General features: G+C 38.8%; 1 protein-coding gene across 5 annotated transcripts in view; it reads left to right on the plus strand.

Moving 5' to 3' along the window:
* The window catches only part of Klp98A (kinesin-like protein 98A), a 132,699-nt gene continuing 105,618 nt past the window's right edge, over positions 1–27,081 (plus strand). For 4 of the 5 annotated variants that reach the window (XR_011712561.1, XR_011712564.1, XR_011712572.1 and 1 more), the window contains exons 1-11: positions 12–151; positions 2,535–2,604; positions 2,849–2,953; positions 6,987–7,109; positions 9,710–9,792; positions 13,680–13,845; positions 14,870–15,039; positions 22,031–22,251; positions 24,755–24,942; positions 25,699–25,843; positions 26,847–26,989. Coding sequence is in view for 2 of the 5 variants with exons in the window: in XM_071661025.1 (XP_071517126.1) it covers positions 99–151; positions 2,535–2,604; positions 2,849–2,953; positions 6,987–7,109; positions 9,710–9,792; positions 13,680–13,845; positions 14,870–15,039; positions 22,031–22,251; positions 24,755–24,942; positions 25,699–25,843; positions 26,847–26,989 (1,467 nt within the window). In the remaining 3 variants the exon portion in view is untranslated. Of the gene's footprint in view, positions 152–2,534; positions 2,605–2,848; positions 2,954–6,986; positions 7,110–9,709; positions 9,793–13,679; positions 13,846–14,869; positions 15,040–22,030; positions 22,252–24,754; positions 24,943–25,698; positions 25,844–26,846; positions 26,990–27,081 lie in introns of all 5 variants that reach the window. The other variant, XM_071661024.1, reaches the window with a different exon arrangement.

Below are 27,081 nucleotides of genomic sequence, written 5' to 3' on the forward strand. Positions count from 1 at the left end.
GTGGTCTTGAGTGTAAACAAAAGCGGAGAGGATGGATTGACAGTTGTGATTTGTACATATATTATGTCGACTACTTGTCTTATGGCTGTGATATTTTTATGAGTATGGCTTCAGTTAAAGTAGCAGTACGGGTTCGGCCCTTCAATCAGAGGTGAGGTTGCAGAATGACAGATTTAAGCCATATAAGACATGAAACGAAAAAGTTTTCCTGTCAGATTTGAAGGTGTCCCTCTTATAAAAGATAAATTGGGGTATATTGCCTGGAACAAGATTGCCAAAAATAGATGATAGTAGATTCCATTTATTCTACCTACTGACAGGGTTTTCCCATATATATATATATATATATATATATATATATATATATTTATATAATTTATATGTTCTAATAAGTTGAGGACGTTTCCAGAATACAGTATTTTTATGACATTAAAAATAGGGAAGTGACCGTATATTTTTTGTGAGAAATGACTTGCAGTTATGGTCATGAGGCTGTTTCTAGTTATTATTTCTAGATTTACTGATCCACTAATTTCTCTCATTACAATAATGAATTATAAGGTAGAAATATGTAGGAACATTAGATAGGAGCCTCTGCAAACACTGTGCGAGAGTTGCCCTCTGCCAGTGGCCTGTAAAGGGTGAGGCACTAAGAGCTAAGAAGCAGCACTGGAGTTCTCTAATTATGGAGACTCTATTGCCGTTGCCACCACCTTGAGGGAGTTCCAGTAAAGAGCAGGTGTCAGAGTTATAGATAGTTAAAACAATGATGAATACTCAACGTAAGTGATATGGCTGAAAAATCTTTCAGATCTGCATGAAAGATCTGTTAATGAGGACTACTCTCAGTCAGAATGGTTTGACAGTGAGCGGTATGCATTAGTCTCAGAGATGATGTTTTACTGAGTTGTAGGTTTTTGAGTGATTATGAAATACTGATGTTGAATTTAGAAAGTATGTCTTTGATACATGAATATATTCTTAAGGTGCTGTTGATGAGACAAGATTATAAGAGGGTGCTTGACAAGAAAACTAGCTAGTTTGGGTTAAGTTCTTTATTATTTTGAAAATTAACTAAACATTCCTGACCTAACAGCTTACCTTGCAAGTTAGATTGTTGAAATAATTTTTCATGCCATCAGAAATGAATGATTTACTTACTATAAGAACTTTCCTTTGACAGAAACATGATTAGAATATAGAGACAAGATGGTTTATCATGATATTGGGTTAATTAGATTGATCTCCTCTAATTGCCCTGAGTAATTCATTCTTAACCATCCTTTGTAATAGACTGAGATTTTAGATCTCATTTTTGATGCAGTTGTTACTCTAACAATATGGCCTAACTGGTGGGTCACCCTCTGAAAGATGACCGGATGAATCATGGTTATTGTTCTCCCATGATGTTTATACTCACAGGAAGATTTGGATGCTTACTAACATGAACTACTATACACCAAAAAAAATTCATTAAACATATACACACTCCTCTGTAGTGTTGTGGTTAGTGTTTCTGACCATCATGCATGCATGAGATGCCTGGTGTCAAGTCTGTGTTTGAATTTTAGTCACAGTAGCCAGTCCACATTCTACCCGCCTGTTCATCCTCCCACAGGAGATGGTCGATAGAATGAGTACCTGGCAAAGCTAGGTTGTGTTTGTGGATGTGTGTACAAAGATACATAGGAGTAAAGACATGATGCACATATACAAGGATAAGAAGGGGCATCACAAGTGTAAAACTTTTGATATGCTATTTATTACACACGCAAACACAGACACACGCGATGCGCAAGAAGTGTAGACAGGCTTAGCAATGAGGAAGCTACATGCCAAATTAACCATTTTCCAGTATTGTAATCACAAGGATTACCACAGTTCGGCATCAGATCCCTCCCAGCATGCATACCAACTTCATCTCCCTTAAACAAAAACAAAGTAGAGGAGAAACAAGTGGCTAAGCAACTTCAGCACCTTAAAACCAAACCATTTACCACACCCATAGATGTTCCAGTGAAACTATACATGTAATTCTCCCATGAATTAGTCACACCTCTGATCACCATAATTAATGCTTCACTCAAATAATCTAAATGCTCACAAATTAGAAGACAGCATGTGTCACTCCACTATCCACATCCACTAACCCAGAGTGTCTGAATGGCTTATTCTCTCTTGCCATTATTCCAATCCCCAGTCTAATTTGTGAAAGTTTTGTGTTTCATCAGGCCTGTACTGAGATTGCTGATTCGGTAGACCCCCTAACATTTGCGGGATTAGTGCATTTATATATATATATTTTGAAAGATTAAGATTATAGTGTTACTAAATACAGGGTGTGTCCATTCATAGGCATTTGAAATAAGGAGTATAGAGAAATCTGTGAAGTTGATCCCTGCCAAGCATCACAGTTTTAGAGAATTTCATACTTCTGATATCATACAGTTATGAATTTTAAGTCACAGTATGGAAGTTTCTGTGTATTGCATTGACTATTAGTAAATATTTTGTACCATACTTTTAATTTTCAGGGAAATTGACTTGACATCTGTATGTATTGTGGAAGTTGAAGACAAGAAAACAAAGCTCATCAATCATAAGGTATTTGTGCATTAACTTGTCAGCATTGCAGTCATGAAATGTACACCTTTTTCATGATTAGTCAGCTCATCTACATATGTGCATTGAAATAATCGTATCACAGAGCTTAGAGTATTCTTATTGTAATTAAAGTTTTATTAGTGATATGAAACATTTTCATTGTATAATACTCTTATTGCAATACTGTGTAGGATGTTGTTGATAGATGCCATTAATTTTTATTGATTTTCTTTGTTCATTTCAGATTAATGCAAGTGATGGGGGAGAAACTCGAGAACGGGTTAAAGAATTTACATTTGACTATTCCTATTGGTCTCACAGGGATGCTGATAGTCATTTTGCACCACAGGTAATTATTTTTTTAACCTCTGTAGAAGAAATTATACTTTTGTAATGTTAAATACAAACCCTGAATCTTTTCATTAGCTAAACAGAACTGACATTTATTGCGCATCATTTATTGTGATATCTGTGTATTCTGTAGAGAATACCTAATTCAGTTGTACTTTTGTGCTTGAGAATGCATAGGCAGGCTAAGATGTTTTTATTATGTCATTGTGGCTGGTGCCATAGTTAGAAAAGGAAGGGAGGCAAGGATTTCCACTTCATTAAGACACTGCATTTTTACTGGGGGAACCAGCACATGCGCATAGAAAGTGTGGCCTATAAAAACAAATGATATAGTCGTCAGGCTGTAACTCCATGCTGGTGTTACTGTGAGTTCACATCTTAAGTTTATTGCTCATGCTTTCACAGAAGAACCAAGACCATCAGCGCTATACATGATAATGCCTCTTTTTCATTTTTAAAAGTACTAAAGGACACATGCTAATACAATTCAGCAGAAATAATTAGGTATATGTAGATGGGATACTGGCATTTATACTGGGCTGTAGGAGCACCATAGAAGGAGTTCTAGGTGTCATGGTTCAATTTGCTGCACTTTTATGATTTATCCATGGATTGCTACATCTGAGGTGGATGACTCACTTTTATTAATACAGTTGTGTATTGGATTTTCATTCAGTACCAGATAATTAACAAATACAAGAACCAGGAATATTTTTCTTTTCCAGCTAGAAAATACTGTAGAGGCTAGAAGGAAATCTCAATCACTCCAGTAGAATACTTCCAGACTTATGTTTGAAGCATCTCTTCTGAAGCTTTTCCTTCCGGTATAGCACATGATGCATGCTACCACTCAGTATCTTTTTAGATTTATGAACTTTTGCAAATATTAGATTATTCTGTTCATATTTTTCTGGAGTATTCTCTATATATGTGTGTGTGTGTGTGTATATATACATATTTATTTATTTATTATACTTTGTTGCATTCTCCCGCGTTAGCGAGGTAGCACAAGGAAACAGACGAAAGAATGGCCAAACCCACCCACATACACATGTATATACATACACGTCCACACACGCACATATACATACCTATGCATCTCAACATATACATATATATACACACACAGACATATATACATATGTACATAATTCATACTGTCTGCCCTTATTCATTCCTGTCGCCACCCCTCCACACATAAAATGAAAACCCCCTCCCTCCGCATGTGTGCGAGGTAGCACTAGGAAAAGACGACAAAGGCCGCATTCGTTCACACTCAGTCTCTAGTTGTCATGTATGATGCACTGAAACCACAGCTCTCTTTCCACATCTAGGCCCCACAAAACTTTCCATGGTTTACCCCAGACACTTCACATGCCCTGGTTCAATCCATTGACAGCATGTTGACCCCGGTATACCACATTGTTCCAGTTCACTCTATTCCTTGCGCGCCTTTCACCTTCCTGCATGTTCAGGCCCCAATCACTCAAAATCTTTTTCACTCCATCTTTCCACTTCCAATTTGTTCTCCCACTTCTCCTCGTTCCCTCCACCTCTGACACATACATCCTCTTTGTCAATCTTTCCTCACTCATTCTCTCCATGTGACCAAACCATTTCAAAACACCCTCTTCTGCTCTCTCAACCACACTCTTTTCATTACCACGTATCACTCTTACCCTTTCATTACTTACTTGATCAAACCACCTCACACCACATATTGTCCTCAAACATTGCATTTCCAGCACATCCACCCCCTTCTGCACATCTTTATCTATAGCCCATGCCTCGCAACCATATAACATTGTTGGAACCTTTATTCCTTCAAACATACCCATTTTTGCTTTCCAAGATAATGTTCTCGACCTCCACACATTTTTCAATGCTCCCAGAACTTTTGCCCCCTCCCCCACCCTATGATTCACTTCCACTTCCATGGTTCCATCCGCTGCCAAATCCACTCCCAGATATCTAAAACACTTTACTTCCTCCAGTTTTTCTCCATTCAAACTTACCTCCCAGTTGACTTGTCCCTCAACCCTACTGTACCTAATAACCTTGCTCTTATTCACATTTACTGTCAGCTTTCGTCTTTCACACACTTTACCAAACTCAGTCACCAGCTTCTGCAGTTTCTCACATGAATCAGCCACCAGCGCTGTATCATCAACGATCAACAACTGACTCACTTCCCAAGCTCTCTCATCCACAACAGACTGCATACTTGCCCCTCTTTCTAAAACTCTTGCATTCACCTCCCTAACAACCCCATCCATAAACAAATTAAACAACCTTGGAGACATCACGCACCCCAGCCGCAAACCAACATTCACTGAGAACCAATCTCTTTCCTCTCTTCCTACATGTACACATGCCTGACATCCTCGATAAAAACTTTTCACTGCTTCTAACAACTTACCTCCCACACCATATACTCTTAATACCTTCCACAGAGCATCTCTATCAACTCTATCATATGAGTTCTCCAGATCCATAAATGCTACATACAAATCCATTTGCTTTTCTAAGTATTTTTCACATACATTCTTCAAAGCAAACACCTGATCCACACATCCTCTACCACTTCTGAAACCACACTGCTTTTCCCCAATCTGATGCTGTGTACATGCCTTCACCCTCTCAATCAATACCCTCACATATAATTTCCCAGGAATACTCAACAAACTTACATCTCTGTAATTTGAGCACTCACTTTTACCCCTTTTGCCTTTGTACAGTGGCACTATGCAAGCATTCTGCCAGTCCTCAGGCACCTCACCATGAGTCATACATACATTAAATAACCTTACCTAACAGTCAACAATACTGTCACCCCTTTTTTAATAAATTCCACTGCAATACCATCCAAACCCGCTGCCTTGCTGGCTTTCATCTTCCGCAAAGCTTTTACTACCTCTTTTCTGTTTACCAAATCATTCTCCCTGACCCTCTCACTTTGCACACACCTCGACCAAAACACCCAATATCTACCACTCTATCATCAAACACATTTCTCCCCTAGCTGGGGATAGGGGAGAAAGAATAGTCCCTACGCATTCCCTGCGTGTCGTAGAAGGTGACTAAAGGGGATGGGAGAGGGGGGGTTAGAAACCCTCCCTTCCTTGTATCTTAACTTTCTAAAAGAGGAGACAGGAGAAGGAGTCATGCGGGGAGTGCTCATCCTCCTCGAGGACTCAGATTAGGGTATCTAAATGTGTGTGGATGTAACCAAGATGAGAAAAAAGGAGAGATAGTATGTTTGAGGAAAGGAACCTGGATGTTTTGGCTCTGAGTGAAATGAAGCTCAATGGTAAAGGGGAAGAGTGGTTTGGGAATGTCTTTGGAGTAAAGTCAGGGGTTAGGGATAGGACAAGAGCAAAGGAAGGAGTAGCACTACTCCTGAAGCAGGAGTTGTGGGAGTATGTGATAGAGTGTAAGAAAGTTAACTAGATTTATATGGGTAAAACTGAAACTATATGGAGAAAGATGGGTGATTATTGGTGCCTATGCAACTGGTCATGAGAAGAAAGATCATGAGAGGCAAGTGTTTTTTGGAGCAGCTGAGTGACTTTGTTAGCAGCTTTGATGCACGGGACCGTGTTATAGTGATGGGTGATTTGAATGCAAAGGTGAGTAATGTGGCAGTTGAGGGTATAATTGGTGTACATGGGGTGTTCATTGTTGTAAATGGAAAAGGTGAAGAGCTTGTAGATTTGTAATGAGATTGTTATACAAGTGAATTCCCAGTATTTCTTGCAGTCATTAAAAATCTGGCTTAAGGTAAGTATGTGGTGCTAGCTCATACTCATGGTGCATGGAAATACATTTGATGATATTGAAGAGTTTGTGAAAAGAATGGTGAACGATAAAAAGAAGAGAAAGTATTAATTTTTGATACAGTTTGTTTGTGGAGTATGCAAATGAGACAGTGGACAGTGGATCACGAGGACTGCACTGAATATTAGGTAAAAGATTTACTTATTAAAGTGGGATTTGTATCATTTCTTTTCATACGCCATTTATCCTTTCAGGAGCAGATATATGAAGATTTAGGGACTGATGTTGTGTCAAATGCTCTTCAAGGGTACAATGCCTGTGTCTTTGCATATGGACAGACAGGAAGTGGCAAGACCTTTACTATGATGGGATCTCAGGTTCGTAGTTCTTTTTCCTTATGGTTTGTTACTAAATCCTGTTTGTAATTATGACAGCTGATAAACTCTTCTGTATTCACAGCAGTTCAGCACCGTTAGAATCATATTTAAAAGAGTTGCTGTGTCTGGTTTTAGGAAAACAAGAGATAACATTTGAAATTGTTGATATATCATGTATTAAGAAAATCTTTCACAAAACTGTGACATTCAAATTTTTGATCTTGTAAAAAAAAACTGCAACAGTGAGTCTGTATCCCTTATTCCCTTTCCTTCTATACAGCAAGTTTTTATTTGCATGATCCTTACCACAAATTGCTGTCATAACACACACACATTTCCCCCACTGAGACACTTCTATTACCTTTCTTTTTTCAGCCTCTTTCTATTCAGCAAAATTTGAATTTTTCAGCCTCTCATGTCAGTTTGTGTTCAGCACCGTTAGAATCATATTTAAAAGAGTTGCTGTGTCTGTTTTTAGGAAAACAAGAGATAACATTTGAAATTGTTGATATATCATGTATTAAGAAAATCTTTCACAAAACTGCGACATTCAAATTTTTGATCTTGTAAAAAAAAACTGCAACAGTGAGTCTGTATCCCTTATTCCCTTTCCTTCTATACAGCAAGTTTTTATTTGCATGATCCTTACCACAAATTGCTGTCATAACACACACACATTTCCCCCACTGAGACACTTCTATTACCTTTCTTTTTTCAGCCTCTTTCTATTCAGCAAAATTTGAATTTTTCAGCCTCTCATGTCAGTTTGTGTTCAGCACCGTTAGAATCATATTTAAAAGAGTTGCTGTGTCTGTTTTTAGGAAAACAAGAGATAACATTTGAAATTGTTGATATGTCATGTATTAAGAAAATCTTTCACAAAACTGTGACATTCAAATTTTTGATCTTGTAAAAAAAAACTGCAACAGTGAGTCTGTATCCCTTATTCCCTTTCCTTCTATACAGCAAGTTTTTATTTGCATGATCCTTACCACAAATTGCTGTCATAACACACACACATTTCCCCCACTGAGACACTTCTATTACCTTTCTTTTTTCAGCCTCTTTCTATTCAGCAAAATTTGAATTTTTCAGCCTCTCATGTCAGTTTGTGTTTCATTTCCTTGATTTTGTTTGTGAAGCACTTTAAAGTCTCCTTAAGTTATTCATTTGTTTGTTTCTTTAGTGACCACACAACACAACAGTATTTGCTTTTCCTTATTATTTTATTTATTATACTTGATCTCTGTTTCCTGCATCAGTGAGGTGGTGCCAGGGAACAGATGAAGAACGACCCATCCACTCATGTACACATATATATACATAAACACCTGTACATGTTCATATACATACATATACATATCAACGTATACATACACAGACATATGCATAAATACACTTGTACATATTCATACTTGCTTGCTTTCAGTCCATTCCTGGCACTACCCACCCCACAGGAAACAGCATCACTGCCTCTGCTTCAGTGAGGTAGCACCAGGAAAACTGAGAAAAAAGGCAACATTTGTTCACACTCAGTCTTTCGCTGTCATTTGTAATGCACCGAAACCACAGCTCCCTATCCACATCCAGGTCCCACACACCTTTCCATGGTTTACCCCAGCTTTTTCACATGCCCTGGTTCAGTCCATTGACAGAACATCAACCCTGATATACCACATCGTTCCATTTCATTCTATTCCTTGCATGCTTCTTATGTATTCATTAGATATTGTCATTGGCAGTTACCTGTCCCTTGTAGTAAGAGGTCTCATCATCAATTGAGGTATTGGGACCAAAACTTTCAGAATGATGAGGGGTGTGCATGGGACAATGAATGGATTGATGTGGTGTATGGGTAAGGTGACATGGTGTTGATGTGCTTCACATAGAAAATTAGGTATAAATACAGCCTGCTTGAGTCTTGTATATAATGTGAAATGATATTCTAATACCGTTTAACTAAATGATACAGTTATTTACTTTCCCTACTGCAATTGAAATTTAGAATTTTTATATTTTAGGCACTTGACACACTTTATATCTTCTTTACTGTTAAAGCCAAGACATAAGATAAGGTTTTAGTCAAATTATATAGTGTCTTAAGGAGACTTAGATGTTCTTTAAGAATTAATGGATTATGTTATGCTAAACACTTACCAAAAATAACCAAACTACCATGAATGCACTTAATACTCTGTGGACACTTGCAGACATTCACCTGGCTTGCTTGTGCTTTGACAGTACATCTAGAAACTTGGAGCAATAATTAACAATTTGACTGCTTCTCTCTCTCTTTCATATAATTTAGGTTATTAGAATCAAGATTACATGGCTAGAATACTGTGCAGATCATAGTGAAATGATAGATTTTGAAGGTTGAATTATCATTTCATTGTATTTGGTTGATGATGGATTTTGAAATGCACAGTACTATGTATATGTATGATGAATTTTTTAACATTTTATGTGTAAGTCCTTTATTCACGCTGTTGCTTTAGAGACTCTTAGCACTATAGTTTTCTCTAGTTTTCTACATGTTTTTCATTGCATGATATTTGAAACTATGTTATAAACTAAATATCACATTGAAATAATTCCAGAACAGTCCGGGGCTCATTCCTAGAATATGCGAAGCTCTTTTTTCAAGTATGGCTGAAGGAAGGGAGGCTGGAACTACGTACAAGTAAGTCCTTTTCCATCAGTAGTGTATATTTATTTTGTTTAGAAATGCTGCTAAGGTATATACCTAAGGGTGCAGTTTGCAATGAGAAAAGTCTTTCTGCTTGAATTAGGTACATTTTTACAAGTAGAGTTCTCTGCCTTTCTTCCAGTGCATAGCTTTCTTTCAATATTAGTTGCTTCATTTTTTGTGTTAAAGACATATCTCTGACTAAAGCAGAGGTAAGAAGGCTAAGACATGGTTAAACAGTATTTAGAAAGTTATTAATTCGGTCATCGTGTGTGCATTCATGGTGTAAAAATCTTAGAGCACTATACCACATTGACTGGGAACCTGATCCAGCAGTAATGCATATAACTGTGTGTGAGACATATGTGTCATATTCATCTGGGGAAGATTTTTTGAAACATTTAGAATTAAATCCTGATCAGCTGCTTGTGTCTCACTGCTACCTCGCTACTCATCCCTTTTGTATAAGAGAGAGCTCACTCTCTTGTAGAAATTTAAGAAAGGTTTGGTATGCATGATCTTAAAAAACCTGTTGTCTCTTTGTGAATTTCTCCTTTGTAGAAAGTCATCCATTTGCTTTCTTATTAACTTTTCTAGTACCTTACAGACCATAATCATCAGGGAGACTGGTCTTCACTTCAGCATCTCTTCCCAGTCCCCTTTCTTTTAGTTAGGTATGATGTTTGCTGTTTTCCACCCCCTTGACACTTTAATCATCTTGAACAGTATTTCAAGATGTTGTGCAAGTTTGTAGGAGTATGTTTATTTAGATATAAAAGACAGTCTCTTTCAGCACTCTACTTATCACCACATGACGCTACCCCATCACCCCTTCACCCCACCAACCAGCATCCCTTCCCTCCATTGCCTTTTTCTCCAGCATCCCTCCTCCAATACTCCCTTCTTTAGCTGTCCTCCTACCTGAACACCTGTATTTGGTTAGCTGCCCCATTCCCATACATGTGTTGTAAGTCTACCGTGTTTCATAAGGTAAATAGTTTTTTAAATGTTTATTAAAGTATTCTGTTAGAGGACATTAAGCTCATGTGTGTATTTAATTGGTTCTCAAGTTACACTCCTCTGACCCAGGTAGCTGTCTTTTCTTTCTGCCTCACCCACATGTGGACTACTGGCATTCTGTCCACAAACAAGCAATCTCCTCTTGTTATATACAATGTGCTAGCCCTGACTTTTAGCAAAATGGTAGAAGCAATAGAAAGCAGTAGTAGGTAGTAACATTGAGGCAGGAGCATTAGGTAGAAGTAGTTGGTAAGAACATTAGGAAGGAGAATAAGGTAGAAGTACTCCATAGGAACATTAGGTAGGAGTCTCTGCAAACATTGCACTAGAGTTGCCCTTTGCCAGTGGCCTGTTAAGGATGAGGCTCTAAAGGCTAAGAAGTGGCACTGGAGTTCACTAGTTATGGAAACTGTTGTCATGGCCACCCCATTGAGGGAGTTCCATTTGAAACCAGGAGTCAGATACATGAATATAAATGTAGATATGGTAATGTAAATCCACTTCTGAAACTGTGTGGTTTCAGAAATGGTAGAGGATGTGTGGATCAGGTGTTTGCTTTGAAGAATGTATGTAAGAAATACTTGGAAAAATAAATAGATTTGTATGTAGCATTTATGGATCCGGAGAAGGCATATGATAGAGTTGATAGAGATGCTCTGTGGAAGGTATTAAGAGTATATGGTGTGGGAGGTAAGTTACTGGAAGCAGTGAAAAGTTTTTATCGAGTATGTAAGGCATGTGTACGAGTAGGAAGAGAGGAAAGTGATTGGTTCTCAGTGAATGTCAGTTTGCGGCAGGGATGCGTGATGTCTCCATGGTTGTTTGATTTGTTTATGGATGGGATTGTTAGGGAGGTGAATGCAAGAGTTTTGGAGAGAGGGGCAAGCGTGCAGTCTGTTGTGGATGAGAGGGCTTGGGAAGTGAGTCAGTTGTTGTTGGCTGATGATACAGCATTGGTGGCTGATTCGGGTGAGAAGCTGCAGAAGCTGGTGACTGAGTTTGGTAAAGTGGGTGAAAGAAGAAAGCTGAGAGTAAATGTGAATAAGAGCAAGGTTATTAGGTTCAGTAGGGTTGAGGGACAAGTCAATTGGGAGGTAAGTTTGAATGGAGAAAAACTGGAAGTGAAGTGTTTTAGATATCTAGGAGTGGATTTAGCAGCAGATGGAACCATGGAAGCAGAAGTGAGTCACAGGGTGGGTGATGTGGCAAAGGTTCTGGGAGCATTTAAGAATGTGTGGAAGGCGAGAATATTATCTGGGAGAGCAAAAATGGGTATGTTTGAAGGAATTGTGGTTCCAACGATGTTGTATGGTTGCGAGGTGTGGGCTATAGATAGGGTTGTGTGGAGGAGAGGGGATGTGTTGGAAATGAGATGTTTGAGGACAATATGTGGTGTGAGGTGGTTTGATCGAATAAGTAATGAAAGGATAAAAGAGATGTGTGGTAATAAAAAGATTGTAGTTTAGAGAGCAGAAGAGGGTGTATTGAAATGGTTTGTTCACATGGAGAGAATGAGTGAGGAAGGATTGACAAAGGGGATATATGTGTCAGAGGTGGAGGGAACGAGGAGAAGTGGAAGACCGAATTGGAGGTGGAAGGATGGAGTGAAAAAGATTTTGAGCAATTGGGGCCTGAACATGCAGGAGGATGAAAGGCGTGCAAGGAATAGAGTGAATTGGAATGATGTGGTATACCGGGTTTGATGTGCTGTCAGTGGATTGAACCAGGGTATGTGAAGCATCTAGGGTAAGCCATGGAAAGTTCTGTGGGCGCCTAGATGTGGACAGGGAGCTGTGGTTTCGATGCATTACAGATGACAGCTAGAGATTGAGTGTGAACGAATGTGGCCTTTGTTGTCTTTTCCTAGCGCTACCTCATGCCCATGCAAGGAGAGGGGGTGCCTATTTCATGTGTGGCAGGGTGGCAACGGGAATGGATGAAGGCAGCAACTATGAATATGTACATGTGTATATATGTATATGTCTGTTTATTGTTATCCCTGGGGATAGGGGAGAAAGAATACTTCCCACGTATTCCCTGCGTGTCGTAGAAGGCGACTAAAAGGGGAGGGAGCAGGGGGCTGGAAATCCTCCCCTCTTGTTTTTTTAATTTTCCAAAAGAAGGAACAGAGAAGGGGGCCAGGTGAGGATATTCCCTCAGAGGCCCAGTTCTGTGTTCTTAACGCTACCTTGCTAACGCGGGAAATGGCGAATAGTTTGAAAAGAAAGAAAAAATGTATATTATGTATACATTGAAACGTATAGGTATGTATATGTGCATATGTGGGCATTTATGTATATATATGTGTATGTGGGTGGGTTGGGCCATTCTTTCGTTTGTTTCCTTGCGCTTCCTCGCTAACGTGGGAGACAGCGACAAAGTTTAATAAAATAAGATAAAATAGTAATGTAAATACTGGATTCACCTTCAGTGCTCAAATGGATGAGGTTTGGTCCCAGTTGATTCACATGCATTAACCAGGACTTTTTACCATGGTGGTAGTGAAAAAATGGGATGCTCGGTTAGTGTCAGGAATGGATCCAATTTTTTGCTTATAACAGTAGGTCCACTTTGTGTGGATTCACTGTACACATATTTCTAGGGCCACTTTCCCCATCCCATATAATGGGCATAGTGATATAATTGTCTGAAATACTTTAAATATTCATGCCACCTCTGTCAGTTACCTTGCAGTGTTTTGACTATGTAAGACACCTATTGTGTACATTATTTTATATTTTAGATGTGTATCTATAATGTTTACATGTACAGCATGTTTTCTTTGGATCCTAGTCTCAGTAACACATTTTTGCATTTTACTTTGATTAGATTATTGACAATACTTCATTAATTTCCAACAGAGTTGAAGTTAGTTACTTAGAAATCTACAATGAAAGAGTGAAGGATTTGCTGAGACAAGGTGCTCACAACAGTACTCATTCCTTACGTGTTAGAGAACACCCTAAGCTTGGCCCATATGTTCAGGATCTCTCTTGCCATCTGGTCCATCAGTATCCTGATATACAGGTAGGAAAATGAATTACATCACAGAAGTTTGATTGTGTTAAAGCATGTAATAAGAATACCATTATGTCACAGTAGGGTTATTGGTTTTTAGGGTCAAATAATAAGTGTGCTTGTAGATACCAGAGGGAGTTTGTCAGGATTTCAGCACCTAGTATGAATATTGTCATTCATGATTTGCTTTCATATCAGATTTTGTGACTAGTGAACCTTCTTCATATGTAGGAAGATGCCAGCTCACAAAATGGGAAGCAATATTTCATGTTGAATGCATGTAACGTAGTGATATATTGAAAATCATTTGTGTGTCTTTATAGTTTTTATACATAAATCATGTCAGCTTTTCTCATTCAGAGTAGTATCTTCCTCAAATGTTTTATATGATAATCATCTTTATAACTTTAAAGAGTAAGACCTAACCACAATATTATAGCTCACAATAATTTTAGGGGATTATTTTCAAATGCACATTAATTTGGAAGAGGTGTGGAAATAGACTTTCACCTGTAAGATTCTATTGCAAAAAGGATGAAGAATCTAGGAATATCATCAGAAGAAGGGAAAAAAATTTGAAAAAGTAATATGAATACAGTAAATAAGTAGATTTTTTATATGGTGGCGGACATGACACAGGCAAAAACCTGCCTTAATCAGGGCCATCTCAGGGGTAATGAGAAAGAGAATGAAGGTCATCAACACACCCTTTTCAGCTCTCTGACTCTTACTTTTTCAATACAACATTTCTTGTTACCCGATCATTTCTTAGTCAATCAGCCTACTTCACACCACATAATTGTCATATTGTCACTATCTTTTTAAGAAATTTGAATGCATTACCATCCATTCCAGTTGCCTTCCACATTTCAGCTCAAGCAAGGCTTTCACCACCTTTTCCCTTTTCACAAGACCATTTCATATGGACAAAGATTTCTTGAATATTGAATATAAACTTATGCTTTAACCTTATGGTGTTTTTTATTTTTTTAAATGGTATAAATGTGCTCACTTCAGAAAAAAATCCTTGCAGGAGTTGATGAGAAGGGGTAATTCACATCGGACAACTGCGAGTACCCACATGAATGACACAAGTTCCAGGAGCCATGCAATATTTACTGTTACCTTCATTCAAGCTAAACTCTTGTCAGACACTCCTTTAGAGACTAGATCTAAGATTCATCTTGTTGATTTAGCTGGCAGGTAAGTTACCTTTTGTAAATCTAGTGTAATGACTATTTAAGTTATAGTGCAATGGTGTCCATTCTGATAGATTAATTTGACTTTGATGTAGAGAAGATTGTACTACAGGTACACCACTGATTTTCCGGCACTCTTGGTTCCAAAGCTTTGCCGAATTAACCATTTTGTGGGACCAGCCGTGGTCATGTAATAACAATTCATCAACACACCTCTAACCCACTGATTATACTTCTCCCATGTGTCTAAAGTATACCATGGACTGTTAGAAACTTTTTTTTTTTTTTTTTTTTTTTTATACTTTGTCGCTGTCTCCCGCGTTTGCGAGGTAGCGCAAGGAAACAGACGAAAGAAATGGCCCAACCCCCCCCCCCCCATACACATGTACATACACACGTCCACACACGCAAATATACATACCTACACAGCTTTCCATGGTTTACCCCAGACGCTTCACATGCCTTGCTTCAATCCACTGACAGCACGTCAACCCCTGTATACCACATGACTCCAATTCACTCTATTTCTTGCCCTCCTTTCACCCTCCTGCATGTTCAGGCCCCGATCACACAAAATCTTTTTCACTCCATCTTTCCACCTCCAATTTGGTCTCCCTCTTCTCCTCGTTCCCTCCACCTCCGACACATATATCCTCTTGGTCAATCTCTCCTCACTCATTCTCTCCATGTGCCCAAACCATTTCAAAACACCCTCTTCTGCTCTCTCGACCACGCTCTTTTTATTTCCACACATCTCTCTTACCCTTACGTTACTTACTCGATCAAACCACCTCACACCACACATTGTCCTCAAACATCTCATTTCCAGCACATCCATCCTCCTGCGCACATCTCTATCCATAGCCCACGCCTCGCAACCATACAGCATTGTTGGAACCACTATTCCCTCAAACATACCCATTTTTGCTTTCCGAGATAATGTTCTCGACTTCCACACATTTTTCAAGGCTCCCAAAATTTTCGCCCCCTCCCCCACCCTATGATCCACTTCCGCTTCCATGGTTCCATCCGCTGACAGATCCACTCCCAGATATCTAAAACACTTCACTTCCTCCAGTTTTTCTCCATTCAAACTCACCTCCCAATTGACTTGACCCTCACCCCTACTGTACCTAATAACCTTGCTCTTATTTACATTTACTCTCAACTTTCTTCTTCCACACACTTTACCAAACTCAGTCACCAGCTTCTGCAGTTTCTCACATGAATCAGCCACCAGCGCTGTATCATCAGCGAACAACAATTGACTCACTTCCCAAGCTCTCTCATCCCCAACAGACTTCATACTTGCCCCTCTTTCCAGGACTCTTGCATTTACCTCCTTTACAACCCCATCCATAAACAAATTAAACAACCATGGAGACATCACACACCCCTGCCGCAAACCTACATTCACTGAGAACCAATCACTTTCCTCTCTTCCTACACGTACACATGCCTTACATCCTCGATAAAAACTTTTCACTGCTTCTAACAACTTGCCTCCCACACCATATATTCTTAATACCTTCCACAGAGCATCTCTATCAACTCTATCATATGCCTTCTCCAGATCCATAAATGCTACATACAAATCCATTTGCTTTTCTAAGTATTTCTCACATACATTCTTCAAAGCAAACACCTGATCCACACATCCTCTACCACTTCTGAAACTTAAATTAAACAAATATTAAATGTAAATCAAATAGATAAATGAAATACATTATACACCTGCTCAGGACTGAGGTGCTCATCAGCTACGAGTTTCGCAAATTCGTCCACATACTCGGCAGCTCTTTCGTGGTTTGCAGACCACTTTTCTTCACACACTGTATTCATGGAAATTCCATGACGTTTCTTGAATCTTTGAAGCCATCCTTCACTATAGTCACACTCATGTAATTTTAGTTCTTTATGGAACAGCTTAGCCTGGTACATTATCATGCTACCAAACAAGTTCACTTTATCACTCTGACACTGTCGAAGCCACTCCAATATCACTTGATAGTCCTCAGTACTCTTACCATCTTTCATAATTTTTCTAATCGTCATTTGCTTCTTGGAATCACTGTCTGCATAGAATTTCAATATTTTCTCCCTTTGCTTCTTTATATCATAAACAGGTGTTGAACCAGAATCGTCATTTGCTTCTTGGAATCACTGTCTGCATAGAATTTCAATATTTTCTCCCTTTGCTTCTTTATATCATAAACAGGTGTTGAACCAGTACTGTAGATGTCACACAGCTTATGCACCGAAACACCACGATCCATTTTTTCAGCAGTTCTACTTTATCTTGTATCAATATGGAGTGGTGTTTACGTTTGACACCACGACTGACATTCTCATATGTCTTAGAAGCCATAACTAGGGTTAGATTTAAGCAAAATAATCTAAGAATCTCTCAGAATTGCGGTATCACCACCAACAAGTGAGATGTAAAGAATGTAAGTAAGCGCACCCTACACACAACACCATCTGTGGCCGTCCAGTAAACTCGTCTGGTGGCTGTGGTAATTTCAAGTTCCTCACGTAATTTTGTCCGTATTAAAGGAGGTGCTAAACTATCAGTTGCTGGAAAATCGGTGTGTACCTGTACTTGCAAAACTTTTTCTGACTTCTTTTCTTTATAGCAAGATAAATATACATATTTCTCTTTTGCCACTTTGTCCCATGAGCAACTAGACATATCACCACAAGTGAAAAGTTGCTTATGGCAAAGCTACATCTTTGGGAGTACAAGTGAAAAGACGCTTATGGCAAGGCTATATCTTTGGGAGTACAGTCTCATCAAAAACTTGTCATTATAAAGGTATCTATCATTACCCTGCTACTGGAAGCAGCAAAGCTTTGGAATTGCAGGAGTTCCTACAAAAATGTCGTGGGTAATGTCAGGGATCATGGGCAATAATAGATGAATAAGGTTTCATGATTGATCGCTGTTTCTTACATTAGCGGGTAGCACCAGGAATAGAAGAAGAAAGGCCACATCTTCTCATATTATTCTCTAGCTGTCATTTGTAATATACTGGAACCACAACCGGGCTTCACAGTACTTTCCATTGTTTGCCCTGGATGCTTCACATGACCTGGTTCAGTCCATTGACAGAATGTCGACGCCAGTATATCGCATTATTCCAATTCACTTTATCTCATGCATGCCTTTCACCCTTCTGCATTTTCAGGCCATGATCACTTAGAATTTTTTCACTCTATCCTTTCATCTCCAGTTTGGTCCCTCTGCTCTCCTTGTTCCCTCCACTTCTGACACATTTAGATATTTTTATTTTATAAGGAATAGAGTGAATTGGAAAGATGTGGTATACCTGGGTCGACGTGCTGTCAATGGACTGAACATGGCATTTGAAGCATCTGGGGTAAACCATGGAAACGTCTGTGGGGCCGGGATGTGGATGGGAGCTGTGGTTTCGGTGCATTACACATGACAGCTAGAGACTGAGTGTGAATGAATGTGCCCTTTTTTGTCTATTTTCCTGGTGCTACCTCACTGAAGCAGGGGGTAGAGATGCTTTTCCTGTCTGGCAGGGTAGCACCGGGAATGGATGAAGGCAAGCAAGTATGTATATGTACATTTGTATATATGTATATGTCTGTGTATATGTTGATATGTGTATGTATGTATATGTGCATGTATAGATGTTTATGTATATATATGTGTATATGAGTGGATGGGCTGTTCTTTGTCTGTTTCCTGATGCTACCTTGCTGACATGGGAAACATCGATTAAGTATTATATAATAATATATGTAAATATTCACCATTCCCTGCGGTAATGAGGTAGTAAAAGGAACGTATGACTGAGCCTTTGCAGAAAATATCCTCATTTTTGTGCCGTCTGTATGTTTTGGAAAAGTAAGCTTGGGGGGGGTGGATATCCAGCCCCACCCCCGCTTTCACCCCATTTAGTTACCTTCTACAACATGCAGAGAATACATGGGCAGTATTCTTACTCCCCTAGCCCAGGGATAACATGTCAAGGGACTGAACCAGGGAATGTGAGACATCTGGGATAATCCATGGAAAGGTCTGTGGGGCCTGGATGTGGATAGGAGCTGTGGTTTCAGTGGATTACACATGACAGCTAGAGACTGAGTTTGAACGAATGTGGCCTTTTTTTGTCTGTTTTCCTGGTGTTACCTCACTGAAGCAGGAGGTAGCAATGCTTTTCTTGTGGGGCAGGGTAGCATTGGGAATGGATGAAGGAAAGCAAGTATGAATATGTACATTTGTATATATGTATATTTCTGTGTATGTGTATGTTTTTGTGTATATGTTAATATGTGTATATATGTATATGGGCATGTATGGGCATTTATGTATATATATGTGTATGTGAGTGGATGGGCCGTTCTTCATCTGTTTTCTGTTGCTCCCTCGCTGACACAGGAGACATAATGTCATCAGACTGAACCAGGGTATGTGAAACGTCTGGGGTAAACCATGGAAAGGTCTTTAGGGCCTGGATGTGGATTGGGAGCTGTGGTTTCGATACATTACACATGACAGCTAGAGACTGAGTGTGAATGAATGTGGCCTTTTTTGTCTGTTCTCCTGGCACTACCTCACTGACGCAGGGTGTGGCGATGCTGTTTCCTGTGGGATGGGGTATGTATATGTGTCTGTATGTAGGAGATAGCAGTAAGTTATAATCTCTTCTTGTCATACATAACACTTGACAATACTTAACTTACACAACCATCCTTCGACAACACTAAACTCACACAACCATCCTTCGACAACACTAAACTCACACAACTATTCTTTGTAACTCCAGATTTTCCTGTAGTGAGCATAGTGCACTAAACCTGCCTTTTAGTAAAATGGTGCAAGCAACAGAGGGAAGTAGTATGTAGGAACACTTGAGCAGGAAAATTAGGTAGAAACATTAGGTGGAGGTAGTAGGTAGGAACATTAGGCAAGAGCCTTAGCATTAGTCATAGATACAGATAGATAGATTAGGTAATCATATGCAGTAGGGACATTAGGTAGGAGCCTCAGGAAACACTGTTAGAGTTGCCCTCTGCCAGTGGGCTGTTAAGGGTGGGGCACTAAAGGCTAAGAAATGGCACTGGAGTTCACTAGGTATGGAGACTATTGCCATGGCCACCCCCTTAAGGGAATCCCATATGGGAACAGATAGCAAGTTAGTAAACATATTTTGGTTGGGATCAGGTTAAAAAGCAAATGTAAGAGAAGTAAGTATAAAACTACTGTAGGGCTAGAAGAAAGAATACAAGAAAAGTTAAGCTAAAGGGGGCATTGTTAAATCCAACGAGGGTCTCTGAATTGTTATAAACAATAGAAACTGATTGAAAGAGATGGCTGTAAAGCATATTTTAGTACAGTATTTGTTTGTAGAAGTTCAGTGTTTTTGATAATTTGCACTTTGAAAAGGATCTGATTGTGATGTATGTTTTTTTATTTTTTTTTATTTTTTTTTTTTATACTTTGTCACTGTCTCCTGCGTTTGCAAGGTAGCGCAAGGAAACAGACGAAAGAAATGGCCCAACCCCCCCCCCCATACACATGTATATACATACGTCCACACACGCAAATATACATACCTACACAGCTTTCCATGGTTTACCCCAGACGCTTCACATGCCCCGATTCAATCCACTGACAGCACGTCAACCCCGGTATACCACATTGCTCCAATTCACTCTATTCCTTGCCCTCCTTTCACCCTCCTGCATGTTCAGGCCCCGATCACACAAAATCCTTTTCACTCCATCCTTCCACCTCCAATTTGGTCTCCCTCTTCTCCTTGTTCCCTCCACCTCCGACACATATATCTTCTTGGTCAATCTCTCCTCACTCATCCTCTCCATGTGCCCAAACCACTTCAAAACACCCTCTTCTGCTCTCTCAACCACGCTCTTTTTATTACCACACATCTCTCTTACCCTTACGTTACTCACTCGATCAAACCACCTCACACCACACATTGTCCTCAAACATCTCATTTCCAGCACATCCATCCTCCTGTGCACAACTCTATCCATAGCCCACGCCTCGCAACCATACAACATTGTTGGAACCACTATTCCTTCAAACATACCCATTTTTGCTTTCCGAGATAATGTTCTCGACTTCCACACATTCTTCAAGGCCCCCAGGATTTTCGCCCCCTCCCCCACCCTATGATCCACTTCCGCTTCCATGGTTCCATCTGCTGCCAGATCCACTCCCAGATATCTAAAACACTTCACTTCCTCCGGTTTTTCTCCATTCAAACTCACCTCCCAATTGACTTGACCCTCAACCCTACTGTACCTAATAACCTTGCTCTTATTCACATTTACTCTTAACTTTCTTCTTCCACACACTTTTCCAAACTCAGTCACCAGCTTCTGCAGTTTCTCACATGAATCAGCCACCAGCGCTGTATCATCAGCGAACAACAACTGACTCACTTCCCAGGCTCTCTCATCCCCAACAGACTTCATACTTGCCCCTCTTTCCAAAACTCTTGCATTTACCTCCCTAACAACCCCATCCATAAACAAATTAAACAACCATGGAGACATCACACACCCCTGCAGCAAACCGACATTCACTGAGAACCAATCACTTTCCTCTCTTCCTACACGTACACATGCCTTACATCCTCGATAAAAACTTGTATGTATGTAGAGACAGTAATTCAAAAGCCAGCTTTCGGGAACTTTTCTTTAATTGGCTTACTTTTTGTTACTGGACCATTTGGGTATTCGCATCATTACTTTTAAAAGGATCCAGTTGTGATGTATGGAGAGACACTAATTCAAAAGCCACCTTTTGGGAACTTTCTTTAATTGGCTAACTTACTTTTTGTTACTTGACCATTTGGTTATTTGCATCATTACTGTTTTTTATGTAGAGTTTTTCTATTTTGTATTCCTTTCCTTTCATTCAGAGGAGATAGATGTAAACAGTCTGTTACATACAATTTTATCATATTGCACCTAATGAATTGATGCTTTTATAGTGAAAGAGCAGATGCAACAGGAGCAACTGGACAGAGGCTTAAAGAAGGAGCACACATTAACAAATCTTTAGTGACTCTGGGCTCAGTCATCAGTGCTTTAGCAGAACAGGCAGCAAAGGCGACTTCAGGCAAGAATGTTTTCATCCCCTATCGAGATTCAGTTCTCACCTGGTTATTGAAAGACTCACTTGGTGGCAACTCTAAAACTATCATGATTGCAAGTAAGTTTAGATTATTATTGCATTTTTTTGGTGCATTTGGCTTAGTTATTGCTGTTGCAGTCTTTCTCTTGTAATTACTCTGTAGATTTTGCCCTCTCATAAACCATCATCTAGGTAAGCTTTTGATTTGTTTTTGATGTACTCCCAGTGAGTAAGTTGTCTTTACAAATGGTTCAGTGAACTTCAAAATAAACACTGATTTTTGTTGTCCCAGTAGGGTTAGTAAGCATGGATCCAAAGCACATTTCTTAATAATTATGGTAGTTTCTCTGTTGGATAATTACTCTTGAAATGAAGGATAAACAAGGTGCATTATAATTGTTTACAAATGGTATACTTTACCTTGTATACTTTGTTTTATGAATATTGAGAAATATATTACCTGCCTCAGGAGATGAGTTTCCATATCGAAATATGACAAATCACTTGGAGTCTTTATTTTTATGAATATTGAGAAATATAGTACCTGCCTTAGGAGATGAGTTTCCATATTGGAATATGACAAATCACTTGGAGTCTTTATTTTTATTCTTCATGTTTTTTCATGTGTACTTAAAATGCACATTTTAACATCCTAAAGAAACTTTTATTATGACAAATTTCAGGAAAAGTAACTAGAGTTCTGTGTATTACCATAAAAGGAATGCAGAACATCCAGAATGAGGTGAGACACAAGAAAATTTGTCAAAATCCTTTGTCCATTGTTTCATTGTCCATCACAAAAATGTAAGGATTTTTTTTCTTTGGATGTGCCGTTGGATAGTTTCACTGAATTTTTTCTAAATCCTTGTCCAGATATCAAAACCGGTATTACAGTTTTAACCTATTATATCCTCGAAGTGGTAACGAACAAATTTTCTTGAATTTAATCGTTTATACTTTGTACTGACATTTGTTTATGGGATCCTCTTTTCCATATTTTTTGGCACATTTATTAAACTCAAAAATCTACTTGCAGCTGGCTGAGTACCTAGCCATGAGCACTTGCTTTTTCATTTTAGACAGAGTTTTTGATAATTCCAATTATTGAATCAGCTATTGCCAGAGACAATCAGAGATTGACTTGCAAAGGCAGTGATCAATTCTTCCACCACCCTGTCCACAAACAGATTAAAATGTCATGTTAGCATCACACATTGATGCAGATCCACCTTTAGTGGGAGCCACTCATCCTCCTTCCTTTCTACTTGCAGACATGCTTCACTCTCCAGATAAAAACTCCTCACAGCTTTTATTGACTTTCCTTTTACTGATAATGATGATGATAATAGTAATAGTAATAATAGTGTCATAAAAATAATCATAATTATTATGGAGATATCTCACCAAGGTGTGCTAAAATGGTTTGGACATATAGAGAGGATGAGTAAAGAATGACTGAGAGGCTTTACATGTCAGGTAGAGGGAGAAGGGGAGACTAAAGTAGATGTGGAAGGTGGAGTGAAGCTAACATGGTCTGAACTTAAGGAGAGTGAGAGGCAGGCATGAGATAGTATGAATTGTAGGGATGTGAAATATGAGAGATCGTTTGCTATTGATTGGCTGAAGCAGGGTATATGAAGTGGTCATGGGAAACCATGGAATGGTCTACAGAGCCTGGCGGTGGATAATTGGCTTTGGTTTTGTTGCATTATATATTTCAGCCAGAGAATGGATGTGAGCAAATGAGGCCATTGTTCACCTGTGCTAAGGTGATTTGGTTGAACAGGTATGAAAAATATAATTATCCCTTGGGATAGGAGAGAAAGAATGCTAGCCATGTTCCTGCTACATGTTGTACAAAGTGGCTAAGAAGAGTAGGAGGGGAATGCTGGAAATCCTCTCCTCCTGTATCATTACTTTCTAGAAGTGGGAGTAGAAAAAAAGAGCTTACTGAAGATTTATTTTTTAATCCTTGCATTGTCCAGGACCTCATGTGAGGAATTGATGAGGGTTGCTATGGACCTTACATCAGTATTTTATCGTTCTTGCCTTCATTTGAATTCCCAGCTGATACATGGTTCCTCCGTCTCTCCATAGATATCACTAGCAGCCAACTACCACAGCTGGAAAAAATATCATACTTCTCAGTCACACATATCATCGAAGAGAGTACACATATGTCATGTTGTTGCGATGCTAGATATGCACACCATTTTTAGAATATAAGTAACAATTTCTTTTGTATTAATGTTTATGTGCATTTGAGAATGAATTACTTCTCATGTATTCATGTAAATGTAGGTCTGCCTGTGTACATTAATGCATTGATATTGTGTGATATATAGAAAGAATTATGCAGTATGTGAAAAATATGTAAATGATAGGCAGGGGAGGTGCAAAATCTCATAGTGGAAACAAGAAGAAGCAGCAAAACGAGGATTTTTCCTCAGTGGTTCAGTTCCTGATACTGCTCTTCCTTGCTAAGGCAGGAGAGTTATGCATGTATAAAAATGATAGTTTTGTAGGACATCTTTTTGCTCTTCCTGTTTTGTCATATTATTGATATGCATTTTTTTACAAGCTATATCTCCTGCTGATGTGAATTATGGTGAAACGCTCAGTACACTGAGATATGCCAACCGGGCCAAGAATATAATCAACAAACCAACAATCAATGAAGATCCTAATGTGAAACTTATTAGAGAACTGCGAGAAGAAATCCTTCATCTCAAGTCTATGCTCAAAGAAACTCAAGTCATTGGGCCCGAGGTGAGGATAACCAACAAATAATGTTTTTGAATGACAGATAATATAGTCTTGTGACTTGATATAGTAAAGCCTTGAAGATTTGCTTTTGATTTTGTGAAAATCATGTACAAATTTTTCAAGAATATGATTACTGTATTTACTTGTAATTGGCAAAACAATTGATGTTTGGAGTAGTGAAATGTTAATAGGTATAATTTTGTGGTAAGTTGTTCTTAGGCTAAGTTCCTGCCTGTTTATTCCATACTTAAGAGTTAGGTATGGAAGATTAAGGCTGAGGGATGAAAACAACAATTCTAATGTGTTTTGTATGCTCATAAAACATTTCACATGAAGATTGGATTTTCAGGAACATAACTGTTTCATTATACCGGAGACGGCTGTAGAAGGTTGAATGTGAGTTATGACTCAGTGAGGATGTAATTGAAACATAAGGCCTGTTTTCATGGAGGCTTTACCAGAAACGTGTCAATATCATGACATATGGAGGAGATAAGATTTAACTTGAATTGTTTACTTATGTAAGTTGAAGACAGATAAGAAATATATTGATAGATAGTGTGTTGATTTTGAATTCAAGCTTAAGATTGCCAGGGACAAGGTGAGATTTACTTAAGGATGATCTCACGTATGATGTTAATTGCTTGCTCAGGATTTTCTTAGGGAAAATCCTTAAAAAGGGTAAAGGATTATGTGCAACATATGAAAAATCTTTTCACACGTGTCAAATTTTGAAAAAAATGACTTTATTATCAACAGGCAAACAGTGAAACAGGCAACATAATAGCTACTCTTAGTCAGAAACAAGCCAAGGAGAAGGAGCTAACAGATCAATGGACTGAGAGGTGGAGTGAGACCCATACTATACTGCAGGAGCAGAAAACTCTTGGCCTTCGCAAAGCTGGTATGGAGATGCATATTTTATTCTAGATTGTTATTTGACTGATCATTTGTATGAGGAGTAATTGTAAAAAGATAGTATATTTTTATGAAATTTAGATTGTACAAAGATGTTAAAAGTAATAAAAAAATTATAACTTGTCAAAGAAGTGCATAAATTGTATTATTTCATTACTTGTACTTGAAGGAGGGAAGGAAGAGGATACAAGTGCAGGGGCCTATAGCAAAGATGGAGGTAAGAAGGGCAATAGTGAGGCTGAAGGTAAGAAAGGCACCTGGAGTGGATGGGATTATGGCTGAAATGCTGAAGTATGGAGGAGAAAGCATGATAGAGTGGATGCAACTTAGATGTAATTTAGCATGGAACCAGAAGGTTGTGCCTGAGGATTGGGTGAAAGCTATTATTGTTCCTTTATTCAAAGAAAAAGGTGCAGGGATGTATGTAGAAATTATAGGGGAATAAGTCTGTTAAGATATCCCTGGGGATAGAGGAGAAAGAATACTTCCCACATATTCCTTGCATGTCGTAGAAGGTGGCTAAATGAGGAGGGAGTAACAGCAAAGGAAAAAACATTATACAACAAGTAAGATATATGATGAGTAGAGGAGTGGCACTCAAAGAAAGCAACATAATCCAATAAACAAGTCTGGTAAGTACTACATTTTAACCTTGCCATTATGGCAAAATATCGTAGTTATCTGTAGTCAAGTAGGTACCCCTACAAGCACCACCTCCCCATTGCCACCACTGCCACCCTCATTACCAGAAACTAATCATTTGCCACCTCCTTTATCACCACCACTATTATCATTTCTGCCACCTTGCTCTATACTTGCTGTATCATGTATCATTTGTATTGTTTGGAATGATATATGGGCAATATATTTGAGCAGCAGTACCCTCAGGTTAAATATGACATCACTCAGAAACGTATCTCAATATTCAGAATCCTTTTTTTTTTATTTGCATGTTTTAATATTGAACTCATAATTTTTGTTTCTTATAGGACATGGTGTAGTTCTGGACTCTGAGAGACCCCATCTTGTGTTGATAGATGACAATGTGCTAACCACTGGTGTTACCCTCTATCACCTCAATGATGGTATCACGACAATTGGTTCTCTCTCTACACAAGATATTAGGTTAGAGGTATGGATCTCAGACATGTCATATTGTTTAATATACTAAGTAAGAGACTGTCAAGAAGCAACCATTATTTGCTCTGTAGAATAAATAAAGAT

This window comes from Panulirus ornatus, chromosome 5 (assembly GCF_036320965.1).
Source record: "Panulirus ornatus isolate Po-2019 chromosome 5, ASM3632096v1, whole genome shotgun sequence".
NCBI classification, from domain to species: domain Eukaryota; kingdom Metazoa; phylum Arthropoda; class Malacostraca; order Decapoda; family Palinuridae; genus Panulirus; species Panulirus ornatus.